At 41.4% G+C, this 24,005-nt stretch overlaps 1 protein-coding gene across 1 annotated transcript in view; it reads left to right on the top strand.

Annotated features, from left to right (window-relative positions):
- Window positions 1-12,860, top strand: part of PGGT1B (protein geranylgeranyltransferase type I subunit beta) — a 33,228-nt gene extending 20,368 nt beyond the window's left edge. The window contains 7 exon segments of the mRNA XM_048932057.1: window positions 632-783; window positions 3,232-3,364; window positions 5,635-5,680; window positions 7,195-7,379; window positions 9,172-9,280; window positions 12,147-12,278; window positions 12,281-12,860. Of these exon segments, the coding sequence (XP_048788014.1) occupies window positions 632-783; window positions 3,232-3,364; window positions 5,635-5,680; window positions 7,195-7,379; window positions 9,172-9,280; window positions 12,147-12,278; window positions 12,281-12,336 (813 nt within the window). The 3' untranslated portion in view covers window positions 12,337-12,860.
- The last annotated feature ends 11,145 nt before the right edge of the window (window positions 12,861-24,005 follow it).

Below are 24,005 nucleotides of genomic sequence, written 5' to 3'. Positions count from 1 at the left end.
GCGTACATCGCAGGCAAAAATAAAAACCCAGGTGTGTTATTGTCTTCTGTCCCTCATTTTGTGATTTATGCTGTCATTATTTAACTTTCATTTAAGCTTCTCAGTTGATTTTATTTGCTCTTTAAATACTTTGCTTAAGCTCTGATTATTGTTTTAAAGTAGAAATGAAAATAAGTGACATGGTAATCTTTTATTGCTTCAAATGACAGAGACTGATAATAGTGCCCTGCACTGCTTTCTTCTTGTAGATTAGATTCTAAAACCTGTGGGGAGGATCTCCATGCTCTTTAATAGTCAGCTTATCCTACTGCAAGGAAGCCAATGTCCAGTGATGTCCCAAGATAAACTTTCATCTAGTTTATATGCTTAACTGTTGCATAGATATCAGGCTTCACAAAAGATCTTTTCTGAACTTTCATACTGACCTACTGATAAAGGTGGTAGAACTGTGAAGTACTTGATTTAACTCAGAAGAGTTGAATGGAATGTCTTCAGTTTAAGCCTAATCAGTGAAGAGAAGTTAACTGTTTACCTCTTTTTTCCTTTTTTTTCCTTTTCCAGTTGGATGCCTGACAAAAGATGTGGCAATGTTTCAGTCTTTTATTTCTTGCTTTTTTTTTTTTTCTTCTAGGGCTCAGATGTATCTCATCCTTATGATAGTGGGCACATAGCAATGACTTACACAGGTCTGTCGTGTCTGCTTATTCTTGGAGATGATTTAAGCCGAGTAAATAAAGATGCCTTACTGGCAGGACTGAGAGCTCTCCAGCTAGAGGATGGAAGGTAAAAGACATATCTTATAATTCTTTGTAAGGTGAATATAAAACCTTGGTGTAGAGTGAGGCATGAAAAACATGATTCTTGGAAAATTACAGTATTTTCTCTCCGTTAGTAGGCATTTTGGTGGAGGTCAGTAAGAACACCTATAGGGTACAAGACCAAACAATATTTTGTGTCTTTGCTTTTCATTCTTAACGTTGTGAGGCTTGCTTACAACCATGCATATTTATTACTGAAAAGTTAATTGATCTTAGGAATAGGGTATTTTGTGCTGTATCTTTCATGTAGGTGAGGTTTTCAGTATTCATATTCTCTGGTTGAGTTTTTTTTTTGCAATAACATGGAGCAGTGTTAAGATGATGTTTGCTCTGCTTTCTGAAGCAGTAAACTTGATTCAGTTTTGAGAGATTCAGTATAACAATATATAGGATGAATTAGCCTAAACTTTAATTATAAATGTGAGTATAATATTACTAAATTTTAATTTGAGATACATCCTTTTTACATGCATTTTTTTAATAGACCAGATATACTGCTTAATCTACATCTGGTTCCTTTTTTATTTTAAACAGTAGCAGGTGTAAATGCAGACTAAAGTAGATGAAAACTTCTTGGAGACGTCTGTTCCTGTTGAGAAATTTTACTCAATATCATTTTTGAAAGAATATTTAGAAGTGTGGAATTGTGGAAATGTTGTTTGCCATGGAACTGTTTTACTTCACAATGAAACCACTACTTCCAGAGCAGCTCTCGTTTATTTACAGATATAGCTATACAGCTTTATATGTATACACATTTATTTTGGTCTGTCTTGGCCAGCAGTTTCTTCAAACACCTGGAGGTGCCTGTTCCATTGCTCTGAACATTCCTGTTACAGATATTGGATCACTGTTGCTGTTGAAGTATGTCCAAAAGACAGAGTAATGGATGAGGTGCTCCTAGCACACTGGTGTCCTGAAGCAATTGCTTGTAATCTTGCCTGACTACAGTAATAAGCTGCATGCAATTAACTCCTACGTATTTGTAACACATATAGTTTTAATGTGCAGACTGATAACTCTTACATTTGATGCCATTTTTCATTCTCCTTGCTAAAGAAGGCCAACTTGACCCCAGAAGAATCAAGAGTTCTTTGCTATTTCTGGCGTAGAAGTGTTGGGTAGGCGTCAACTTCTAGCATCATGCACACTTTGATATCTATGAAAAACACTTTTAAAGTACCAAAGAGAAAGGATGTGCAAAGGCACTGGTTATGTTGCCCAGATAGAAATATCAAATAAGCTGAATGAAGGAAAAAAAATTTCTGGACGTTAGTCCATTGTAAGTATTCTAGGGCCAGGTTTAGTTTATCTTACTAAGAAAAGAATGGGCTTTTGCTGAAAGTGATTTGAAGTATTTGGATAACCTTCAGTGCCTTTGTTACCAAAGTACAGGATGAAGTTATGCCACAACACTTGCACATCTTCAGAAGTGTCCTAGTTCCCCAAATCTTTGCCATATCCAAAAAGCAACAGCATTCATCCCGATTTGAGCTGTTAGTAGAGGAAAATGTATATCCTAATATATTGGAAGTTTCTGTATGCAACAGGATGATAGACTACAGAATTGAATCCTGGGGCCAAAGGAAGAGTGTCCTAGTGGTCCTTGAAAGACTGTCTCCAGGGTCGGAAGTACCTTTATTAATATTTTAATAGATCAGACAGTGGACTTATTAAAATATAGATTTGTTGTGCTGGCTTCTTGCTGCGGTTTAACTTTTAAAATATCTGAAATACTGGTTAAAATAACTGGTTCTTTGAGCAAAACAGAGTGTTGGCAGGTAGCAAATCACAGCACCTGTCTTCTTTATAAGAATCTCAGGAAGCAGAGATTATGCAGTAAATTGCGCAGGGCAGTGTTATATGAAACAAAACTTTTCTCAGAGATGGAACGTAGCCACAAGAAATTGAAAGGGGTATTGCATGTAGCTCTAAGTACTTCTGCTAGAAATGGTGATGGAGTTACTTTTACACATGCAAGGATATCTGATGCTGAAATTAAGGTCAGAACAGTCATGTAGGCTATGAAGATTTCAAGGAACGCAAAGAATTCTGCCAAGGACAGTAAGTGTTAGGATAGAAACTTACGCATCAGTATGTGTGTAATAAGTGGAAGAATGTTAAGTGTTGACGTCTCTGATTAAATAAAGAGCAGTGTCACTGCTAGAAGTAGAGTTGTGCAAGCCTCTGAATGTTAATGTTCTAAATGTTCTCTTCCTTTTGTTCAGCTTAGCTAAAAATTCATCTTCTGGAAAGAAAATCAGGTGTATTTTTGTATTATAGTTGTTTGTATGCTGTAAGCAGGTGTAGGTAATAATGTTTGAAAGGAAAAACTATTCAATTCCAAAATGCTTTCTGTAATCTCTGATATAAAAACCTACACAGCACTAATAAGAAAAATCTTTCTTTACAGTTTCTGTGCAGTGCTAGAAGGAAGTGAGAATGATATGAGGTTTGTGTACTGTGCTTCCTGCATCTGCTACATGCTTGATAACTGGTCAGGCATGGATATGAAAAAAGCTATAGACTATATTAGAAGAAGCATGGTGAGTATTCTCAGAAGTGTTCTTTCGTACACAATTTGGAAGTTACTAGCTCTGTTTCAATAAGCTGCTAGATGTGTGGTTTTGTTTTACTGCCATATGTCATCACTGGCAAATAGATGGAGCAAGCATAGTTCACAGACTTTTTCCAATTCACACATATGCTTATTTGGATGAAGAATAACATGGCTGTTCAGACAAGGTAATCTTCATACAAAGTTTTTTAATTCCTTAGATTATTTTTTTCGCTAACTTATTCTCTTTAGTGGTACAGTGTCAAAACTCTGAGATGCAGTTCAGTACAGCTGAAGGTCACAGCAATTTCAGAGGATTGTGATCAACAGCGCAGTCTGGTTGGAGACCTGTAGCTAGTGGAGTTCTCCAGGGGTCAGTACTGGGCCCAGTCTTGTTTAAGATCTTCCATGTTAATGCAGTTCTGATAACGGAGGAGAGAAAAAGAAAAATCCATTTTTATTGTCATTGGAATTGTCAGGCTTTATTCACATAATCTCTATTAGTTTGCTTCAGTTTTGGCTTTAATATTCAAAAGTCAGATTTATCACCAGTTCAAAAAGAATGGATATTCAGATGCTGAAATTTTGAATGACTTCAGCAAAAATGGACTCTTAAAATGCTCCAGTTCTTAAAGTTTCTTGTTTTACCATTTTAACAAATTTGGTAGAGATATTGAAAGAATTTTTATGTGTAACATTTGGTCTTTCTTTTCTTACATAATAGTGTCATCTGAAAATGCATGTGTATAAATCTGTAGATATAATTTAATTATGATTTAATAGCTATTTGTGTAGCTGTTAGAGTGAAAGTTTAGAGTGTGGAGTAAGAACTGTTCTTAACTGGGCTTATGCACTTTCTGAGGGCAGTATTTTTATTATTATATATATATATACATAATTATATATATATTTTATATATATATATATATTATATATATATATATATTATATGTGTATATATATATTATATTATTAAAACATATATATATATAATATATATTATATATATATATGTTTTATTATGCAGGTTTCATGCTACAGTAACCTACAGCCACTGTCTTGTTTTTTTTCTCCAGAGCTATTTACTTTGGTATGCATTAAGCAAATGGCCTCCTCTTACAGTCACTGTTTGTAGTATTAGTTAGCTTTAGCAGTACAGTTTTGCTGTTGAGGTTGCCTTTGTTCAGCAAGTAGTGAGCCACTGGGGTAAGAAAGCATATTTGGATTGCCATTGCAACAGGCACTGCAAAGAGTTTGAAGTAACTTTATGCTGTATTTTAACATTCAGATGTTGGTGGTTATTATTTAAAATTGACTAGTTCATACTCTGCAAGGTGAGGTTGCAGTTAGAGGTTGTCTGTTATGTTTTAGTCTTTCTAGCTCATTAAACTGACAACAGCTACTCAAAAACTAAGAAATGTGTTTAAATGTGTGCAGCTTCTGCATCTACTTCTGTTTCTTCTTTCCTCCCCAAAGGGATCTTTGACAACAGATCTGTAAAATAATTTTAGGTTAAACCTAAAGAGTGCTAAATGTTCTTCAGCTATGACTATAGGAGTCAGCAGTGCTCTGTCGAGATGCTCTGTATCTCGTAGCCTCTGCTAAACATTGTGAAGAAAGCATGAGAAATTTATAGTTGGAACTTGGCAAAAAAAAAGAAAAAAAGACTATCTGTTTAATGAGAACATGAACCAATCATTAGTTGGCCAGTAGGAGCACTCTAATTTAACTTTGAAAGTTAAACATAAAACGTTCAATAATTTGTGTTTCCTCTAAAAAGTTTGGTATTTGTCCAGTGACAGTTTATTGGTTATTAAATATTGTATGAACACTTCTTAAATAAAAAGGCTTTAAAAGCTTTTCAGTTAAAGACAAGATTTCATTTATGCATTCCATTTTGATTGGAAATACCTCCCAATTCTCCCTTTATATAAAGACAAAAAGATATTTGCTTGTTTGTTTTTTATTTAATGACATGCTCTACCTCTTTTGACAAAGAAATGTTTGTTCATTTCAGACCTTTACCATATATTGTAACTAAAATGAACTCAATTACAGTCTTAAATCTGTCTTCACTGAACTGAAACATTTGTTAACTGTCTTGTGCTGGGAGCGTTTTGAGGCGTAGGCTCAGAATTTAGCTAATTTTAAATGGTAGTTGTAGTCTGATGATGATTTTGCTGTTAAACTGAGAAATTGCAATGTCCTTAAAAGTAATTTGTCTCTGAAGTAACTGGTTCATTACAATTTTTTCTTCAGTCTTATGATAATGGCCTGGCACAAGGAGCAGGACTCGAATCTCATGGTAAGAATGTCAGAATGTTCTGCACCTCTTTTTAAAACTATAATTGAGAAATGCTGTAAGAAATTCAGGTTATGCCTTTATTTCTTTTCTGCTTTTGAAGAAGTGGGATGAAGAGGAGCAAATAAAAAACATGCCTCAGAATACTGTCCTTCTTCCCTTAGTTTCTGCTTAGTATCAGAGCAGATGGACTCTTCCTATATCAGCTCCATTATTTTTCACTTGAAGAACCTTGAAAGATGTTGCCTGTGTTCTCTGTCTTGCTGACAGAACAAACCTTTTCTGCGTGTACTGTTGTGACTCCTGTGGATTTATCAGCAAGAGATTTTATGCATTGCATCTGATAATCTCCAATTTCAGCAGCTATTAGTAAGACCCAGAAACATTTCCTTTGACAGACTGTGGCCCCAAATCTTGAAGTGACATTTAAGTTTTGTACACAGATGGTAGCTGTGAAGATAGGAATTTCCAAGATGTTTCTAAGTAAAGTAGCTGTGTGTGTGGTGAAATAGTTATCTCTTCCTGATAAAGAAGCTTTTTATTTTTATGTGACATTAAGTCTATCCAGTGTTTTCTAGATTTATCCTTGGAACTGAACTTTTGTAGTATTCAAACTGTATTCTTCATTCAGAGAGGATAAAGTTGAAAAACTGAAGTTATTCCCCTAGTTGTTGAACTGAATTTCAGTAGAATTTAGTGATAGCATTGCTTCAGTTACGGTGTTTCAGCATCAGAATGAAAGGAACTGTAGAGTGAATGGAATTTTCTGACACCAAAGCAGTGTGAGCAACATTGGCCCCCAAATCTTACATCAGCAGTTTGTGTGTTACTTCCCAGGCTGTAATTTTGTCATTACAGATAACAGACTCAGAGGACAGTGATACACAAACAACATGAGTTTCTTTTCTAATTTCTTACTTAGAAACATAACTTGCATTGGTTGCTACCAACTGTACTAATAGTGTACTAACAGTGCTTTCTTTTTTCCAATTTCTTTTTTCTTTTTTCAATATATACATGGGGCTTTCTGCTCTTCATCAGGCAGTTCTGTTTTTCTTCTCTTAGGGATTGTATTCTGACACTGCTTTTGACGTCTCTGCTTCAGTCTGATTGCTAACTTCCCAATAGCTTTTCTTCTGTAAGTTTAATATTAAAAAAATGTTTTCTATTGCATTACCATTTATTTGTTCTTGAACTGCTGTGTAATCCAAATTGCACAGCACTGAGAGTCCCTCCGGCTTTAAGAAAATTGATTCAGGCTTATGTGAGCAGTATTTTTTTCCTCTGGTGTTTCTTTTTCCTTCGGTAAGTATGATGAAGGAAAGTGCATTTATTTGTTAGGTTTTAGACTTTCATGCTCTTTTAGACATTCATACTTCTAGAATCCATTGATTTAATTTTTACTACTGATTGTAGTTCTACAAGTTCTACTAAACACTGCTTCATTCTGCTTGAGATTATACAGGCTTCTGTGAAAATCTGTACATCTAAACATTGCAACATCTGTTTCTTCACAGGTGGGTCTACATTTTGTGGTATTGCATCGCTGTGCTTGATGGGTAAACTGGAGGAAGTTTTTTCAGAAAAAGAACTAAGCAGAATAGGAAGGTGGTGTGTAATGAGACAACAAAATGGCTACCATGGACGACCCAACAAACCTGTAGACACTTGCTATTCCTTTTGGGTGGGAGCAACATTGAAGGTAGTGTACAAAACAAATAAAGGACCATTATGAAATTGTTTTCATTTCATAGAAGTCTTTTCCAACCTTAATGATTCTGAGATCATGAAGTCCAAATATCAACCCAAAACCTCCATGCCCACTAAAATATGTCCATAAATGCCACATCTACATGGCACCTCAAGGAATGGTAATGCCACTCTTTCCCTGAGCAGCTTGTTCCAATACTCCTTCTTTCTGCTAGACTGTGTAGGGATGTGGTCAGGAAGGCCAAGGCCCAGCTAGAACTGGACTTAACAAGGAGTGCAATGAAGAACAGAATGGAAATGAGAAGTTTCTGTAGGCAAGCAGAAAAGAAAAGTCCAAGAAGGCATTTCACCAGCAGGGAGCGATAGGCAGGCTGGCAACAATAGACAAGGAGAAGGCTAATGATTTCAACAGCTTTTTTGGCAGCTACTCTTCATATACCCCTTGAGCACATGGGTTGGAAGGGGAGCACTGGGGAGCAACGTCCCTCCCATTGAAAGCAAAAGTCAGGTTCATGACCACCTGAGGAACCTGAACATTGAAGAGTTTGGGTATCCCAGCAAGATGCATCTCAGAATCCTGAGAGAATTGGCTGATACAGTCATCAAGCCACTCTTAATGATATTTGAAAAGTCACAGTAGTCAGGAGAAGTACATGGTAACTGGAAGAAAGGTGCTAGTGCCTGTTCATCCCCATGAAGGAAAGGAAGCCATCCAGAGAGACAGCTAGATAGGGTTAAGCAGTGAGCCCAGGAGAACATATGGGGCTTAATATAGCCAAATTCAACATCTTGCACCTGGTTTTATGCAATTCCTACTATCAATACAAGGTGGGAGACTAAAGGATAGAGTACAGACCTGCCAAAAAGGACCTGGGGATACTGTGGATGGGAAGCTGGACATGAGTCAGCGATGTGCACTCGCAGCCCAGAAAGCCAGCTGTATCCTGGGCTGTATAGCCAGCAGGACAAATGAGGTGATCCTGGCTATGTACTCTGCATCCAGATATGGAATCCTCAGTGTAGTAGAGACATGAACCTATTAGAGCATGTCCAGAAGAAGGGTCATAAAAATGATCCAAGGGATGGAATACCTCCCCTCTGAAGACAGGCTGAGAGAGCTGGGACTGTGCAGAGGGAAGAGAAGGCCCTGAGGTGACATGAGAGTGGCCTTTCAGTATCTAAAGGGGAGGCTGTAAGAAATAAGGGGACAAACTCTTTAGCAGAATCTGTTGTCATAAGACAAGGAGAAATGATTTCAAGCTAAATGAAGGAGATAAAAGATTGGATATAAGAAAAAACGAATTTTACAGTAATGGTAATGAAGGATTGGAACAGGTTGCACAAAGATGTGCTGGATGCCCCATCCTTGAAGACAGTCAGGTTGTATGGAGCAACCTGGTCTTCCTGTAGATGTCCTTGTTCATTGGAGGGGAGTTGGAGTAGATGGTCTTTAAAGGTCCCTTCCAACTCAAACAATTCTGTGATGGCTCTGTGCTGCTGTTGGCTTCTTGGCCACTTAGGCACACTGCTGGCTCATGTTCCACTAGCTGTTGACAAGCATCTCCAGTTCCTTGTCCTTAAACATGATATTTTTTCTTTGCAAGGAGGAGTTTTATCTTTGGCGTGAGTACAGAAATGTGCATAGATCTGTAAAGGTCTTTCATCTTGCAAACAGTCTTACCAAGTTAATGCTAAATTGCCCTACATATCTCCTTACATAGGTACTGTATTTTAATGTTAATAATACACTAAAATTTGTATCTTACTGTCTAACTTCTTTTCAGCTCTTGAACTTATTCCAATACACAAATTTTGAGAAAAACAGAAACTACATCCTCTCAACTCAAGATCGCCTCGTTGGTGGATTTGCCAAGTGGCCAGATAGCCATCCAGGTAAAATTCCTTTTCAAAATCATTATGAGCATACTTAAAGCTGAAAGTACATTCCAGCAGTCAGACATCTGAGGGATGTAAGGAAAGATTTTTCTCCATTCTACTTCAAAAACTATATTGAAAAAAAAAAAAAAAAAGAAAATAAGAATTATAATGAGATTTTCATGGTTTAAAGGGAAAGCAGGTGGTGGTTTTCTAGTTTCTGAAGGAGTGTCACTATCTGCTTAGAGCTGGACAAGCTTTTCTGTGTGTATTTAACTGTTCAATTAAATAACATTCAGTGGATAAATTCATGAATGGTTTAAGCAAACTATTTCAGACTGCTTATTTCCTTGATAAGGTAATCCTTTTGAAGTTCATTCAGAAGCTGCAGCTATATTTTAAAATAATCTATAAAATAATCTACTCAAAGTATGACCTGTCATAGGGAACCTGCTTTACAGGGGGTAAATGGATGGATAGATGCCCTCTGTTTCCTTGAATGCCACCTTGGGTTTCTGAGGTCTAGCTAATTTTAAAGCTCTGTAGTAGACCAGTAGAATCACTTGGAGAAAATAATTCTGTCATTCATTAATGTAACATTCCTGCCTGAACACCTGCTGTTTCCCATACAACAAGCTTTTGCTTCTCTTACCTTTACTCACAAGAGTAATCTGCTTTCGAACTTGTGTCCTGACTGCCCAGCAGAAAGGGAACAGGAGGGCTGAACTAGGGTACGAGGAAGTTACCAGGTTGTTCTTTGAATGTACGCAAGTTTTGCTGGCGGTCCAGTTTTTTTGTAGCATGACAACCTATACAATGTGTGCCTTATAAAAAATTGTTACTTATTTATCAGTGGTATAAAAATCAGTTTGGTACTACTGAATTTAAAAGCTCTAGGATTTTTTCCAAGGGAAGAAAAGAAGCATGTTTATTGCGAGATTCCTTCATCAGGCAGATGGTATCAGAAGTCTGTGTGCATGTTTTGGGAGAAGGAAAGAAATGTTAGTGCATCTCTAATCTGAAGAATGAGTATAAATGCAACTTTACAAAATTTCTTTCTTTCTATGTATCCGTAATTTCAATGTCATGTACACAACTGATTTTCCTACAGCCCAGTAACTGAAAAGCAAGCTGTCTGTTTCAATGTTGGTATGTTTTCCACAACCAAGATTTCAGACTTCACTAACACAAGCATTTGTGTTGTGCAGCATCGCTGTTGTCCAAAGCTCTGTTGTCAGAAAAAAGCAATGTGAATCAAAACACCACTGTTTTCTTTATAATGATCTCTACATTTGTCAAACGTAGGAATGGTTTCTGTCTGATAAACCTTTGGAATATCACAGTGGTAGCATAGTATTATTGCTGTTTTGTAGAGGTGGCATGGGTGTTGGCTTTGTCATTCATTCTTCAAAACAGAACTGAGCACTTAACAGTGTTTTATTAAGTTCTTTATTTACTGATGAACTTGGCTGATCATGCCTGTGTTGGAATAGTGTGCCATGCAGTACAGTGTCATGTTCAGACATAAAAGAGGAAGGGGAAACTGTGAGTTGCACCATTTGTCTTCCATGTAACCTTTATGTGTAATGACCCCTGCTCTCAGGAGACTGGCTGGGCATCTGCCTACCAATGGGAAATAGCAAATGAAGGCCATGTTTTGCTCTGCTGGCACATGCTGCTTTTGCTTTGCCTGTTGATACCTTTATCTCAGTTGAGTAGTTTTCTCACTTCATCCACTATCACACTGGTGGTGGAGGAGAAAAAGAGAGAAAGCAGCTGTGTGGTGTTTAGCTGCTTACCCAGATCAAAGTGCTAGAACACATACCTAAAACATTTGATTTTATTTTTACTATTTCAGACTTAGGTGTAAATCATGACTAGATTTAATAAACTTTTCTGTTAATACATATACTGCTGCATGACCCTGGGCAGTTGTGCAGCAACTCTTGTGCATGTCATTTGTTTTCTGTAAATGATAAGAAGTTACAGCCTGGTCTAGTTTGAATGAGGAGGTTGGTGGCCCTGCCTGTGGCAGGGAGGTTGGAGCTTCGTGATCTTTGAGCTCCCTTCCAACCCAGGCCATTCTGTGATACTGTGAAACAGATGAGTACGCAGACTTCTAAAGGTGTTTTTGGTAGGACTATCAAGTATTAAGTTGTAATGGATTTGCACATCCATTGAACTTTTGATTAAACCCACCAAACAGCCATATACAACTGTTAGCTTTGTATATGGTTTTTAGTGCACATCAAGTGCAGCTGTCTGCAGGTGTTAATATACTGCACCTCCTGAAGCCAAGTTCTCCCTGTCTAACATATTCAACTGCATGGTCAGTTATCAAGCCACTTCATTAATTTCTGTTTTAAGGGTATTTGCTCATGAAGAGAAGACAGGTAAAATGATGGTATATATATTCAAGATATTTATAGGTACATATATTTAAATATTCTGTATTTTATATTTCTGAGTCTTGCTGTTTGACAGCTTTTGCTGCCTTTGATATTTATTTTTTTTTAATCAACAGTCCACTCCATAGTCAGTCAAAAAGCTCTGCTGTGTTTGGGGAAAAAACATTTGCTCTGTCGAAGGAAATAATTTCTAGCTCTTCAAATTCTTTTGTTTTTTTGGTTTGAGCAATAGGAAGAAATTAAGTAGTGGGCAAAAATTGCTCTAACATAAAACATCTCTGTCTTCTAGATTGTATAGCATGAGTTCATGCTGGAGGTTTTGAGCAGAAATTGTTTATGTCAAATCTCACACGTTGAACACAGCACGTAGACGTTTTCCTGGTTGGATTATTCAGGGTGCTGGATTCCAGGAGCACTTGTCTGCTACAACCAAAAAGGCGCCTGACTTCATATTTCACTTTCTGTCCTGCTTTCAGATGCTTTGCATGCCTACTTTGGGATCTGTGGCTTGTCGCTGATTGGAGAAGCTGGTATCTGTAAAGTTCATCCTGCCCTGAATGTAAGCACAAGAACCTCTGAGCGCCTTCACCACCTTCACCAGGTGTGGAAAACAAGGACTCTAAGCAGTGTTCAGACAACATGCACATCGCTACGCGACTGATTTAGACTCAAATTTAGTTCTGGTAGCATAATTGTAGCCCAAGGTTAAAAGCCATGTATAACCAATGTGCTCTTTTAAGTGCTGGAGTCATGCAATCAGATCTGTGTTGCTGGCATTGCTTTGATAGGGGATTACCTTCAGCAGGTTACTCTGCATTGTGGGAAAAAAGGAGATACTCTGATTACATAGGAGTTTGTCACTGCAGACTGTAAATGGCTCTTCAAATGGCTTTATGTCTAAGAAATTCCTTGAGGCAATTGAAATTCATTTTTATTTTATTTTTTAAAACTTGTGCATACTGTGTCAAAGTATATAATAGCAAAGTATTTTCAAAATCTGTTTACATATCATACAGTATAGCACAAAACCTTGGGGATCTTTTTGATTTTAATGTCTTACATATTTTTGGGTAGAGAATCTCCCATATTAAATCTCAGTTAAAAGTTACCTTTTACTGTCTACTTTCAGATTCCATAAACTTTGTTAAAAAAAAATCAAATAAGTACAAATAAAATTATTTTATTCAATATTCTGGACTTCTAAAGTTGTGTGGCCTTACTAAATGAGTTTTACAAGTCTCCTGAGTGCCTGCTGCATGGATGCAATGGATTGTTAGCTCAGATGTCTTCATTTGAAATTCTGTCTTCATGGGATATTAGTGAGAGCGTGCTGTATTGATACAGGGCATGAGCTATAGTTGCTGAGTTTTTGTCTTCTTGGTCTCTATTTGTCTAATTCATTTCTGAATTTATTAAATGTCAAGGACCTGCTGCCTTGTGAAGCAAGAAAACTATTTTTTCTACTGAGCTGTAGATCTCAACATTAGTGTTTTGGTTTTGGGGTTTTTTTGCAAGCCTGTCACATGTCCTGGCTGAAGAACTGTCAACACAGCAACAGCATCAAAGAGCACAGAGCATGAAATCCTCCCGTTGCACCCCCCAAAGGCAACAAAAATCCCACACTACTGCTTGGTTTCTGAAGCAGTGGTGAAATGCCTTCTTTGGTAACTGCAGTGCTAGACCAGCCTTTAAAAGTTCATCAGAGGACAAAAAGTGGTAACTGTGTGTAACTGAAGAATGAGTGTGATCCCAAGGAATTAAAAGGCGTGTCTTAATAAGCAGGAATTTTTTCAAGGAAGAGAAAATCTGTGTAAGAGCAGTCTTCAGCCTCCAATTTTTGAGAATTCCAAAAGCATGGGAGGGGAAAGGTTTGTGGCAAAGAAAGAGCATTTGCTAAACCTGGCTGTTCAAATGCGCATGCAGGAGAAAGGAGCAGTATGCAGAGTCCTGTGTTTTGTCAGTTGTGGTTGTGTACATGTGTGTGTGAAGGTGGCTTCCTTGTGAACTCTTACAGCAGTGATAACCAGAGTCTGGGTGTTGGGACCAGGAGGCTACTCTCAGGTTAGATCAGCAGTGAGCTAGCAGTGCCAGGGTTAAAATACCCTTATAAGACAGCCTGGAGGCCTTCGTGCAGATATTTCTGTAAGAGCCATTGCTGAGTTTCCATCCAGCACCATGTGTTACACAGGCTCTGCCCCTGTGAGAGAGTATCCTTATCATTTTACAAGGAATCCACAAAAGCACAACTTGAAAGGAAAATGCCTTGAAGGCAAGGCACATCTTTTATGTTTGTTACCTCAGTGCTTAGTGGGAATGGTAGTTATACTGCCTGGGAAGCTAAATATACTGAAATGCTGTTGAAATTTCCTACTTTAGGGTAATTTGGAGATCTTCCTAAGCAAAGAGCTGTATTTATTTGGTGTTAAACTTCCATGAGTCTTCATTTAGCAACTTTTTTTGAATTATGACCATACGTTACAAAATAAGGCTCCTTCAACAAAGTTACATTTTAATTTTGAACCCAGCCTTTGTACTGCTTACCATACCATTATCATAAAGCCTCCTTTATCTTCAGCCTCGTCATGGAGGAGCATCACACTGATAGGCATCTGTATAAACCTGCCCAGGGAAAGTACGTGGTTTTGAGCAGGGCTGTTGTTTCATGTTGGATTGGACTAGCAGCCAAGAATAACGTGCAGACACGCAGGTTATGCTGCCGTGGGGCAGTTTGGCAGATTCTACAGAGCCCTTGTAGCCAGTGTTTTTACCAGTGAAAGTTCTTTCATTCTACCTAATCGCTCTTTGTTTCTCCCCTTCTGTCTGTAAGCTCACGTGAAGGACGGTTTTGCTGGTGGGGCTGTTCAGCTGCAAGGCTTTCCAGTACAGGCACTGGGCTTTCCCATGCTTCTGCTTGTGGTTGGCTGGAGGAGCTTCCTGACACTAGCCTTATCTGGAGCAAGCAGGGATGTAGTAAAGGAAGCCTTTTATTTTCTGTCTGCAAAATGTGCTGTGATGTCAGCTGCTCTGCTGAAGATCTGTGTGCTGCAAATGCCGGCAAGAGAAGGCCTTAGTCACGAGCTGATTAATGTCCTCTTTTTTTTCACAGTTTTTTTTCATCCATCCCAGCTCTAGATTAAAATAGTAGGCAGAAAATAATGCAACGTTTCTAACAGGTGGGAGAAGCGTTTGTCTCAAGGAAGCCTCTGGAAGCATCCTCCCCCTGCAGAGCAACATGCACGTGCCTTGTTGGACTTTCCTTCCCAGCAAAGGAAAGCAGCTGTGACTTGGTGGGAGCAGTGCACTGTAGCTGCATCAGAGGGGAAACGTGCCCCTGCCAGGCTGCTGCACCACAGAGACAGATGTCAGTAGGGCTCATCTTTCCCTTGTCTTCACCCAATTTCCTTGTCTCTGATTTAATTAGATGAATTATCTAAACCAATAAGACCAGTAATTAGTACTCAAGTGTTTTAATTTTTGTTAAAATCGTAGATACCTGAAATTATGTTGTCAAACATGATTAAATGTAGTAGCAGAAATGCCAATTATATTATTTATTCATAGTATGCATCATTACATACTTTAGCTGATTCTGTATAAATATGTAATAGCATACTCAATACATTAAATATTTATAGTAGCCTGGATACTTAACCCATATTCCTTAAAGAGCTTAGGAGCGTGTGGGGCTGTACCAGTGTCATGTGGGACAGTGGAGAAGAAAGCACCAGACAATTTTTCATGTAACACAGATGCAGTTCTAGCTCTATAACTATATCAACGTATCTATACAGGTAAATACAGGGATATTTACAGATTATTTAGATACAGATATAGATAGATACCTGCGGATACTTGAAAATGACAAAAGGGCTGAAGACAAGTCAGAGCTGCCCTTTGCTGAATACAGAACAAAAAGTCTTCCTCCAAAATACTGTGAACTTGAAATTCTCCTTTTAATATTACTGCATTTGCCTTAACCAGAGCACCTGCAGCCAAAAGTAAAAGGAAATGTGAAGCAAAGGCCAAGGATGCACACGCAAAAATACAGACCACAGCCTGCACAGGCAGCTAACCCATGAGGAGGGGTTCATGTTAACCTGAGAAAACAAGCAAACTGCCTCTAACATCTGCATGTAGCTGGAAGAAACTCATCTGTGAGAAAGTGCTCTGCAGCTCTAACCAGGTACCCTTATCCTCCGTGAGTGATCTTGCTTATCTTGATAGGTGATGCTTTATTGCTTCCTTCTGTTATGTATATGGCCACAGCACCAAGGAGGCACTCTGCTGGCCAGCTGCCACTGGCAGTGAGCGCTTGGCAGAGACTCTACCAGCATGCCATCTCCAGTAATGTGAGCACCTCTCTGTTAAACTGATGAACATTAACTTGCCTTTCCTTGGGATCAATAAACCTTACGCAGAAACCCAGATGCTTTTGCACTGCAGGGTGAGACTGACTCTTCCGTGAGACATAGCCTTGGAGATGCCTCAGTATGCGGTGTGGCTTGTTGCTGTTGGTAAGCTGTATTCAGTGTTATGTGTTTAATTATCTATTTGGTTTTGCCAGTATCCATCAGAATGACGAATGCAAAAATCAGTCAAAAATCATTCCAACCATCAGAAGGTGTCGTGCATGGCAGTTTTTCTTCTGCTAGTGACAGTTCCCATCATTACCACTGCACGAAAGAAAGCTATTTTCATACAATTCACAAACTGCCCTGTGAGATGGCAGTGCATCTGCATTTCACCCATGAGTTCATTACTTAGGGACGTTATCAGGAGACTCCCTAGGATGAAATTGCTAAGAGAAGCCTGAGAACTATCAAAAGGGACATCAGGGCACTGGGACAGTTAGCTGATGGAGCAGCTTAACTCAGTGTCCGGCCTGATGTCTGTGGATGGGTTTCACTTATCTTAAAGAGGGAAATAGATCCTAGCCCAGGAGCTGGTAGGGCTCACTGAAAGGGCTTTAGACTAGGTATGAAGGGGGAAGGTGTTAACACAAGGCCTAATAGAGATGATCATCCCTCTGTACTCAGCTTTGGTAAAGCTGCGCCTCGTGTATTGTGTTCAATTTTGGGACACTCAGTATGAGAAAGACATCGAGGCCCTGGAGCATGTCCAGAAACAGGCTATGAAGCTGTGAGGGGTTTGGGGCACAAGTCTTACGGGCAGCAGCTGGGGGAACTGGGACTGTTCAGTCTGGAGAAGAGGAGGCTCAGGGGTGAGCTTATGGCTCTCTATAACTACCTGAAGGGAAGTTGTGGTCAGGTGGGGCCGGGCTCTTCTCCCGTGTAACTACTGATAGAATGAGAGAGAATGGCTTCAAGTTGCACCTGGGGAGCTTCAGGTTGGATATTAGGAAAAATTTCCTCTCCAGAAATGTCATCAAGTACTGGAACGGTCTGCCCAGGGAGGTGTAGAAGACACTTTTAGATGTGGTACTAAGTGGCATGGTTCAGTGGGAAATACTAGTGGTAGGTGGATGGTTGGACTAGATGATCTTGGCAATTTTTTCCAATCCTGGTGGTTCTATGGCTCTACCATAAAAGAAACGCCCCTTCTCTCCTCAACACTGAATTGCTGCTATCAGCTCTTTCTGCATGGCAATCTATGGTAGTGCCCATGTTGGGCAGATTTCCTCAGGGCATGGTGACGAATGAAGTGGTGTAGTGCGCAGGTGTATGGTGGAAAAAGGCCCTTCTGAGGACTGCTACTGAAGATGCATGTTTGAGTGGATCATCTGTATTATGGAAATCGGAAAATACTGCATAATCCCAGGGGAGGGGAAAAAACAACAAAAACATATCAGGCTTTGCTGCACAGACGAACTCAGAAGAACAAACTTAGATGGAAGAGATCAACCAGAAAACCTAGAGCTGTCACTGCTGCCGTGGGAGAACCAATGCAACTCACAAGCCAAGAAATATTCATTTCCTTTATAATTTGCTTTCCATATCAGTGTGTCAAGGTAAGTGTTGTGCTGTGTGATGTTGTATAAAACTATACACATTCATTTACTTACGTGGATAATAGGGCCCAGGATCCTTGCTTTTTTGGAGATGCTCCCTGTCTAAGAAATGAAGGAAATTAAATCTCTCTGCTGTTTCAGTTCAGCAAAACATGTTTGATAATTTCCTGATTACCAAAGTTTTGAATTAATTTTCACATATCTAGGTTCCATGGAAGAGAACCAACCTGAGAGATGAAACCAAGGGACAGAAGAATAAAAAGCACATTCCTATCTGTGATTTATGTGGAAGTGGGGAGAGGTTCCCAGCTGTTTCTGTCCCTCAGCATCACCTCACAAAGTTTGCAAAGTTTGTTTAAAGCATGAAAGGCAGCAGCAGTAGCCAGAAGGGATCACGGCCCACAGGCTGCCAACTGTGACACAAAGGTGCCCATCTCTCTCTGGACCTCCAGATGCACCTTCCCCTCTCAGCATGCTGTTGGGTGAGGGAAGGTGAGCACAGGCTTTCCTTCATCCCGGGCGGGCAGACCATTACCTCTGACTCTCTCTGTGGTCTCATTGCCCTTGGTTGACTTCATGACCAGGGTTGCATTTACATCTCCCTGCAACGACCTTGGACAGGACTCCAGCACGCTCCTGCTCTAAGAACAGTTTGGTGGTGGCTGTGGCATTGGCCAGTCTGTCAGAACAAGGCATGGGCAGGTGGAAGGAGGGAAAACAGGAATCTCCCCTTCTCTCTAAAGCTCCTGCAGTTCAGCCCAGGCTAGCCATCAACCGCATTGTGTAGCAGAAAAACAGAAACCACTGTGGTATGGCAGAAAACCTTGAGTGAGCAGCAGACACCCACAGCAGGAATCTCACCATGCTGGTGCGATTCGTGACCTGACAGAAGCACATGGCAGCCTGATGGAGTACTGGCACTGCTTATCTCAAGCCGCAGCCCTGTCTCTGGCCGAACAGGCTCTATTGCACAGGGCCACTGAATGAAAGGCTGCAATGGTGAGCAGGAAGGTCTGTGAATTTCTCAGATTTTTGCACGGCCTCTCATTATTGATCAGAATAATCCAGGTTTATTTGCTGCCAAGTTCTGGTTATTATCAGGAAGTTCACATCAATACTGCCGTACTGCCATTGTACAGCAGCTGCCTGGGCCACAGCTGATGTGGGCCCTGCAAGCCTCCCTGCCTCTGGCTACACTTATAACCCCCAAAATTACAGTGTCTTGCACAAGTGCCATTTACTGAGATGGAATTAGAGCAAGAAAATACCTTGCATGGAGTTAAACTATGAATGATGGGCTAGGAAGTGATGGTCCCCTGTGTGTCTGACTCTTTACTCCTAGTCCATTTGCAGAAAAGCAGTGTGGGAAATGCTGAAAGCCTGCCTCTGTGCCAATAACAAGCTATGTGATTAATGAGCCATCTGATATATGTAATTCTACAGTATCTAGTAGCAGAAAGGTCTGCTAGCTATTCATGAGTCCAATTCTTGAGAAAGAAAGGGTGTATTGTTTCAGTGAGCAACCTGCAGAGAGAATCTGGTGTAGCATTACTACCATATCCATAAGCTCAGGAAATTCAGCCTCAAAGGGATATGCTATACTGTTACAAAACACCCTTTGACATGTTTTCACTGTGCAGGGGTGATGTGCTCCACAGGCCACCTGATATCAGAACTGAAGCACGGCGTGCCCCTTACCCGCTCACTCTTGGAGACCAGTGGGTTGGGTGCTCTGTCCTTCACCACCAGACCTCAGGCAGCTGCTGCTGCGGCAACCTAAGACTGCAAGAGGAAGAAACAAGTCATGGCACGCTGAAATGGCATCGTGCAGGCAGCTGCAGTGGAGGGAGGTGTGGAGCAGGGGTGTGACATCTGCCATGTCTCCAGCATCGTTCACCAGCCATCCCACATGGTCTTTGCCCACCCTGTCTGGATGGAGCATCCCAGTATTTCCCAGCAGCTTCCTGAGGGCTGCTCTCCTCCAGCAGCAGGTACTGAGCTGCCTCAGCAGCATGCAGGCATGCTGTGTGCATCCCATCTCTAGTGGCAGCACCAAGCCTGAGACACAGAAACAGATAGTGGAAGTTTTCTTCCTGCCTAACTGCCCCACAGACACGCCACCAGCCAGGGAGACTGCACACACAGCTGCGTGCCTTTCATTAGCAGAGGTTCTCATGTGCAAATGTATGCCCACATGCATTTTCAAAACAAAACCTGGAATTTCATCAGACCAGGTGGTGCCTCAGGACAAGCGCACCGCTGTGCACCTCGCCATGCGCCGTGCTCTGGGATGCACATCTGAGCCGTCCCTTTGCCCAGCAGCATGCCCACCACTGGTCACACGCTGTGGGCTGCAGGCAGCACCGAGCCCACCTGCACAACAGCACTTGGCTGCCATGGCAGCACCCAGCCAGCCACCGAGCCCACCCTCAGCCCAGACCAGGCTGTGGGTGCCAGAGATGCCTGCCGGGCCCCCGCTGCTCTCGGGTGAGAGCTGTGCCATGCTGGGGATGGCTGGACACGGCCACTTCGAGTACCTCGTGGAAATGTTGGAGTGGGGCAAGGTAGGGACCAGGGCTCCCTGGCAGAGGGTCGGTTGGTGCATGGGGGTTTCCTTCTCACTGCAGCCTTTTCCCTGTTCCCTCTGTTGTTCCATTCCATTCTATTTTTGAGTACTTGCATTTTGTTGGCTCACTTAACCCTCGCAGCACTCTTGTGAGGCTGTCAGCTAAACCCCAGCAGAGCTAATGGTGCTGAGTTGGCACCAGGCGTTTCAGCAGCCCTCTGCACTGGCAGTTTGTCCCCATGCTAACCAGTGAGTGCCACTGACCACACCATGTCAGCATGGTACTGGGTGCTTTTTCTGTCAGTCACAACTGGGGTGTAGGCAGTGCTGGAGAGGAGAATGTCACCAGCAGGAAATGATTTGGAGTTTGAAAACATTTTGAGGGAAACTGACATGTGCATTTCTTACAGAAAGGCGGGAGAAAAAAACAGCTTCTTGTATCTGCTGTTGCATGTAAAAAAATAAAAGAGAAAAGAAAGAAAAAAAACAAAAACAAGAGGAAATACTTCTCTGCTCATTCAGAGGTTCTACTGTGATGGGTTTAAAAAATATGAAGTGGGCACTGCATTTTTTAGCTTGTGCAATAAACAAAGGTGTTGGGAAGATTCTGTTTGTTCTGGATGCATTCCAGAGGCAGACTGCATCACCTCCAAAGATGTCTTTGCATGCAATTGTTTATGCCCACCCTGCCCCTCTCCCAAGAATTGTGTGTGCACCCCTGGAGCTAGGTGACAGAGAGAGGAGTTTCCTCCACAATTCTCTGCTTCTCCTTAGCTGGGAGCAGTTCTGCCTGAGGCTCCAGGGCCAGTTTGGACAGCCAGGTCTTGCTCCCATCTCATCTACTTTATGGATGGATTTTTTAGGGTGACAGCCTTTACGTTGCCAGTCCAGATCTATCTGAGCCACTTCAATCCAAGCAGCCTGATTCACATGCTTGTTGTTCTGATGTTCTTTGCTGGCCCAGTTCTGGGATAAATGGGCATCTATGTGATGTATTTCTACCACTGTATTCTCTGCCTGGGCAGCAATGTCTTTGCTCAGTGTCATATGGTACGCAATATCGCTTTGGCCAGTTAAAGGCAGCTGTGTTGGTTCTGTTTCCTCCAACTCCTTGTGCCCCACATTGCCCTCAGAGGAAGGCCAGTGTGGGCAGCTGAAACATCCTTGGCTCTGTGCAGCACTACTCAGCAGCAACTAAAACCTCCGTGTGCCATCAGCATTAGCTTTTTCCTAAAACCAAGACATAGCATCATACCAGGCACTGTGACGGTTATCAGTGTTGTCCTGATATCAGGGCAACAGCACACAAAATTATAAAGGGTTTCAGGCAAGAAACTCCTTTTTCCCCTGATTTCCCTGTGAGGAAGTAGCATGCTTCCCTGTCTCTTGCAGCTGTGCAGCCTGTGCTGGCAGCTTGAGTCAGGCTTCCCTCCATAAGAACATATGCTGCGATAGACAGCCGAGTTAGCACATCAGAGTGAAATGTGTGTGTTTATTGAAAACAGCTCGGTGCTTTGCACACAGAGCATCACCCTGCCAAGCCTCATCCCCCGAGATTCTTGACATTCATGAAGGAAAGAGGAGTCGCAGCAGCTGCTTGGCCTTAGCAGACTTTCCATAGCAACGGGTGCTGTGTGTGAGGCTCTGCGAGGCCCTGTGCAGAGGCCTCTCACCTGCTGCATTTCCTTTTGCATGTCACTATCTTCAGACTGGGGTTTTAGATTACAGATCCTTTGTAGTTTATTGATGTTACCAAGAGCTCAGAGATACTCTGCTGGGACAGTGAAGCTTCTTTCTCAGGTGACATAAATCATGCCAGCAAAAGGACACTTTTGCACAGTAAACCATATGTGCATGGGGGCAGGGTATTATTGCTTAGAGACCGCGCTGCTCCAGTTTTCCCCTTCCCATCCTCTCACATCAATCAAGCTGTTGAAACACAACTTTACAGGATTAATGCACTGTGCATTAACTGCTGAACGGCTGGTTTTCATGCAAGGTACTCCTGCTGAAGAAAGAGGATGTGCTGGCAGCACCTTGCAGCCACACTCTGCTCTCTGCAGTGATGTCCCAGGGCTACGGTTCCCCATATGTCAGATCCCGGAGGCTGGGAACATGATCTCTTCTGGCAGTCATACTGTTTTTCCACTTGACTTGTCAGCACCCAACCAGGGCAAATCATTGCATAGTGCTATTCCCCAGGGGAACGCTGCTTCACAAACTTGTTGTCTTTCTGTCTTTTGCTATTTTCTCATTCATTCACACCGCTCTGCTGTCTCTTCCTACTCTCATTGTGGTTTGTGATTTATAACAAACAGTTTAAATGATATTTCTCCAGAAAAAAAATACATCTAGAAAAATGGATGCTACCAGAAACAAGCCCGAAACTCCACATGACATGGACACAAGAACCTCCTGAAAATAATGTTAGGAACATTTGAAATTCTGCCTGTTCTCCACTCTTAACCTGCTGAAGGCTGCTGGTCTGCCCTGCTGCCTTCCCTCCTTTCTTTCTGGTCCCATCACTGTCACCACGGGGAGCCCAACTTTGCCTGTCCCCTTCCTTGTAAGCAGCTCTGAGAGCCCTGCCATCTTTCTTGTCAGTACTGCTCATAATCTTAACACCACGTCTCCTCTGGGGTCAGAAAATGAGTCCATGCATGAACTTCCTGTAATTTGAACTTCTGAAACACATCCACCTTTTCAATTTCAAACCCTTTAAAAATAACTATTACATTTCATTTCTGCTAAACAGTAATATTTGTTAGGAGATACAATATTCTTCTGCGCAGAACTGTAGGACATTTGGTCTGAATTTCATACAATTCTGGGAGGCCTTTTCATGGCATTTCTTTCATTTGCTCAGCAAGTGATTACAAAGGATGAAGGGGCACAGCAGCGTCTGCTCTGTAGGCTATTGCCTGTAGCTGCTCCTTGTATGCCTGATGCTTTTGCCTGCCAGGTGTCCTAGACATGAAGCAGAATGCAGTGCACACAGCACACGGTGACAAGGCAAAGATACACAAACCAAAGGCGAATACTTTCCAAGGCTGAGCATTATCTTACTATTGTGGCAGTTTGATGAGCACAGTCTTTATTGGTTGAGCACTCTGTGTGCAGCAGCAATGTGACCTTCCAAAATTGCTCTGTCCAGCTGATCAGGTTATGGGATTCAATAGAACATTCAGTGAACCATGAAGATCATGGGCTTGTATCATATCTCTGCAGGGCAGATAAACAACTCAAGCCAGAGTACCATGGCTTGATAGTTTTATATTTAAGGCCAGAAATCCTCACGCTATCCTTACTCTCATTTTCATACACCCATGTCAGTGAGATACAGCTGAAGGACAATCATCAAGAAGGCAAAGGTGAGCTTGCCTTTGCAAAGCAAAGCAGGCACATTTCTCTAAGGCAGCATCAAACCCAGTCCTACTGCTGAGCTGTGTGTCATTCAGCTTACATGACTGAGAAAACCCTAGGGAAAACAGTGATCTTCAAGGCTGGGCTCCTCAGGGCTGAGAAGATCCCACTGCAGACAACTTACAGTTAGATGAATGTGTGCTACAACCCCATTGCATCCATCCCAACATAGCCTACTTCCATCACTCAGAAGGAAAAGGGTCTCTCTGGTGGCTCAGTTCCCAGGACAGTGCCTACTGTGTCCAACAGGTCAGGAACAAACCTCACAGGCATCCCCTATTCTATTCCTGCTGTGTACACACTGGTTCTGCTGCCAGCCGGCATGCAGCTCAGGAGAGGAACCCTGGTTGGAAAAGCATGAAAGAAAAACAGTCTTGG

Source organism: Lagopus muta, chromosome Z (genome assembly GCF_023343835.1).
Source record: "Lagopus muta isolate bLagMut1 chromosome Z, bLagMut1 primary, whole genome shotgun sequence".
Lineage (NCBI taxonomy): Eukaryota > Metazoa > Chordata > Aves > Galliformes > Phasianidae > Lagopus > Lagopus muta.
Note: the sequence above shows the minus strand (reverse complement) of the source record. Positions and strands in the feature narration are given on the sequence as shown.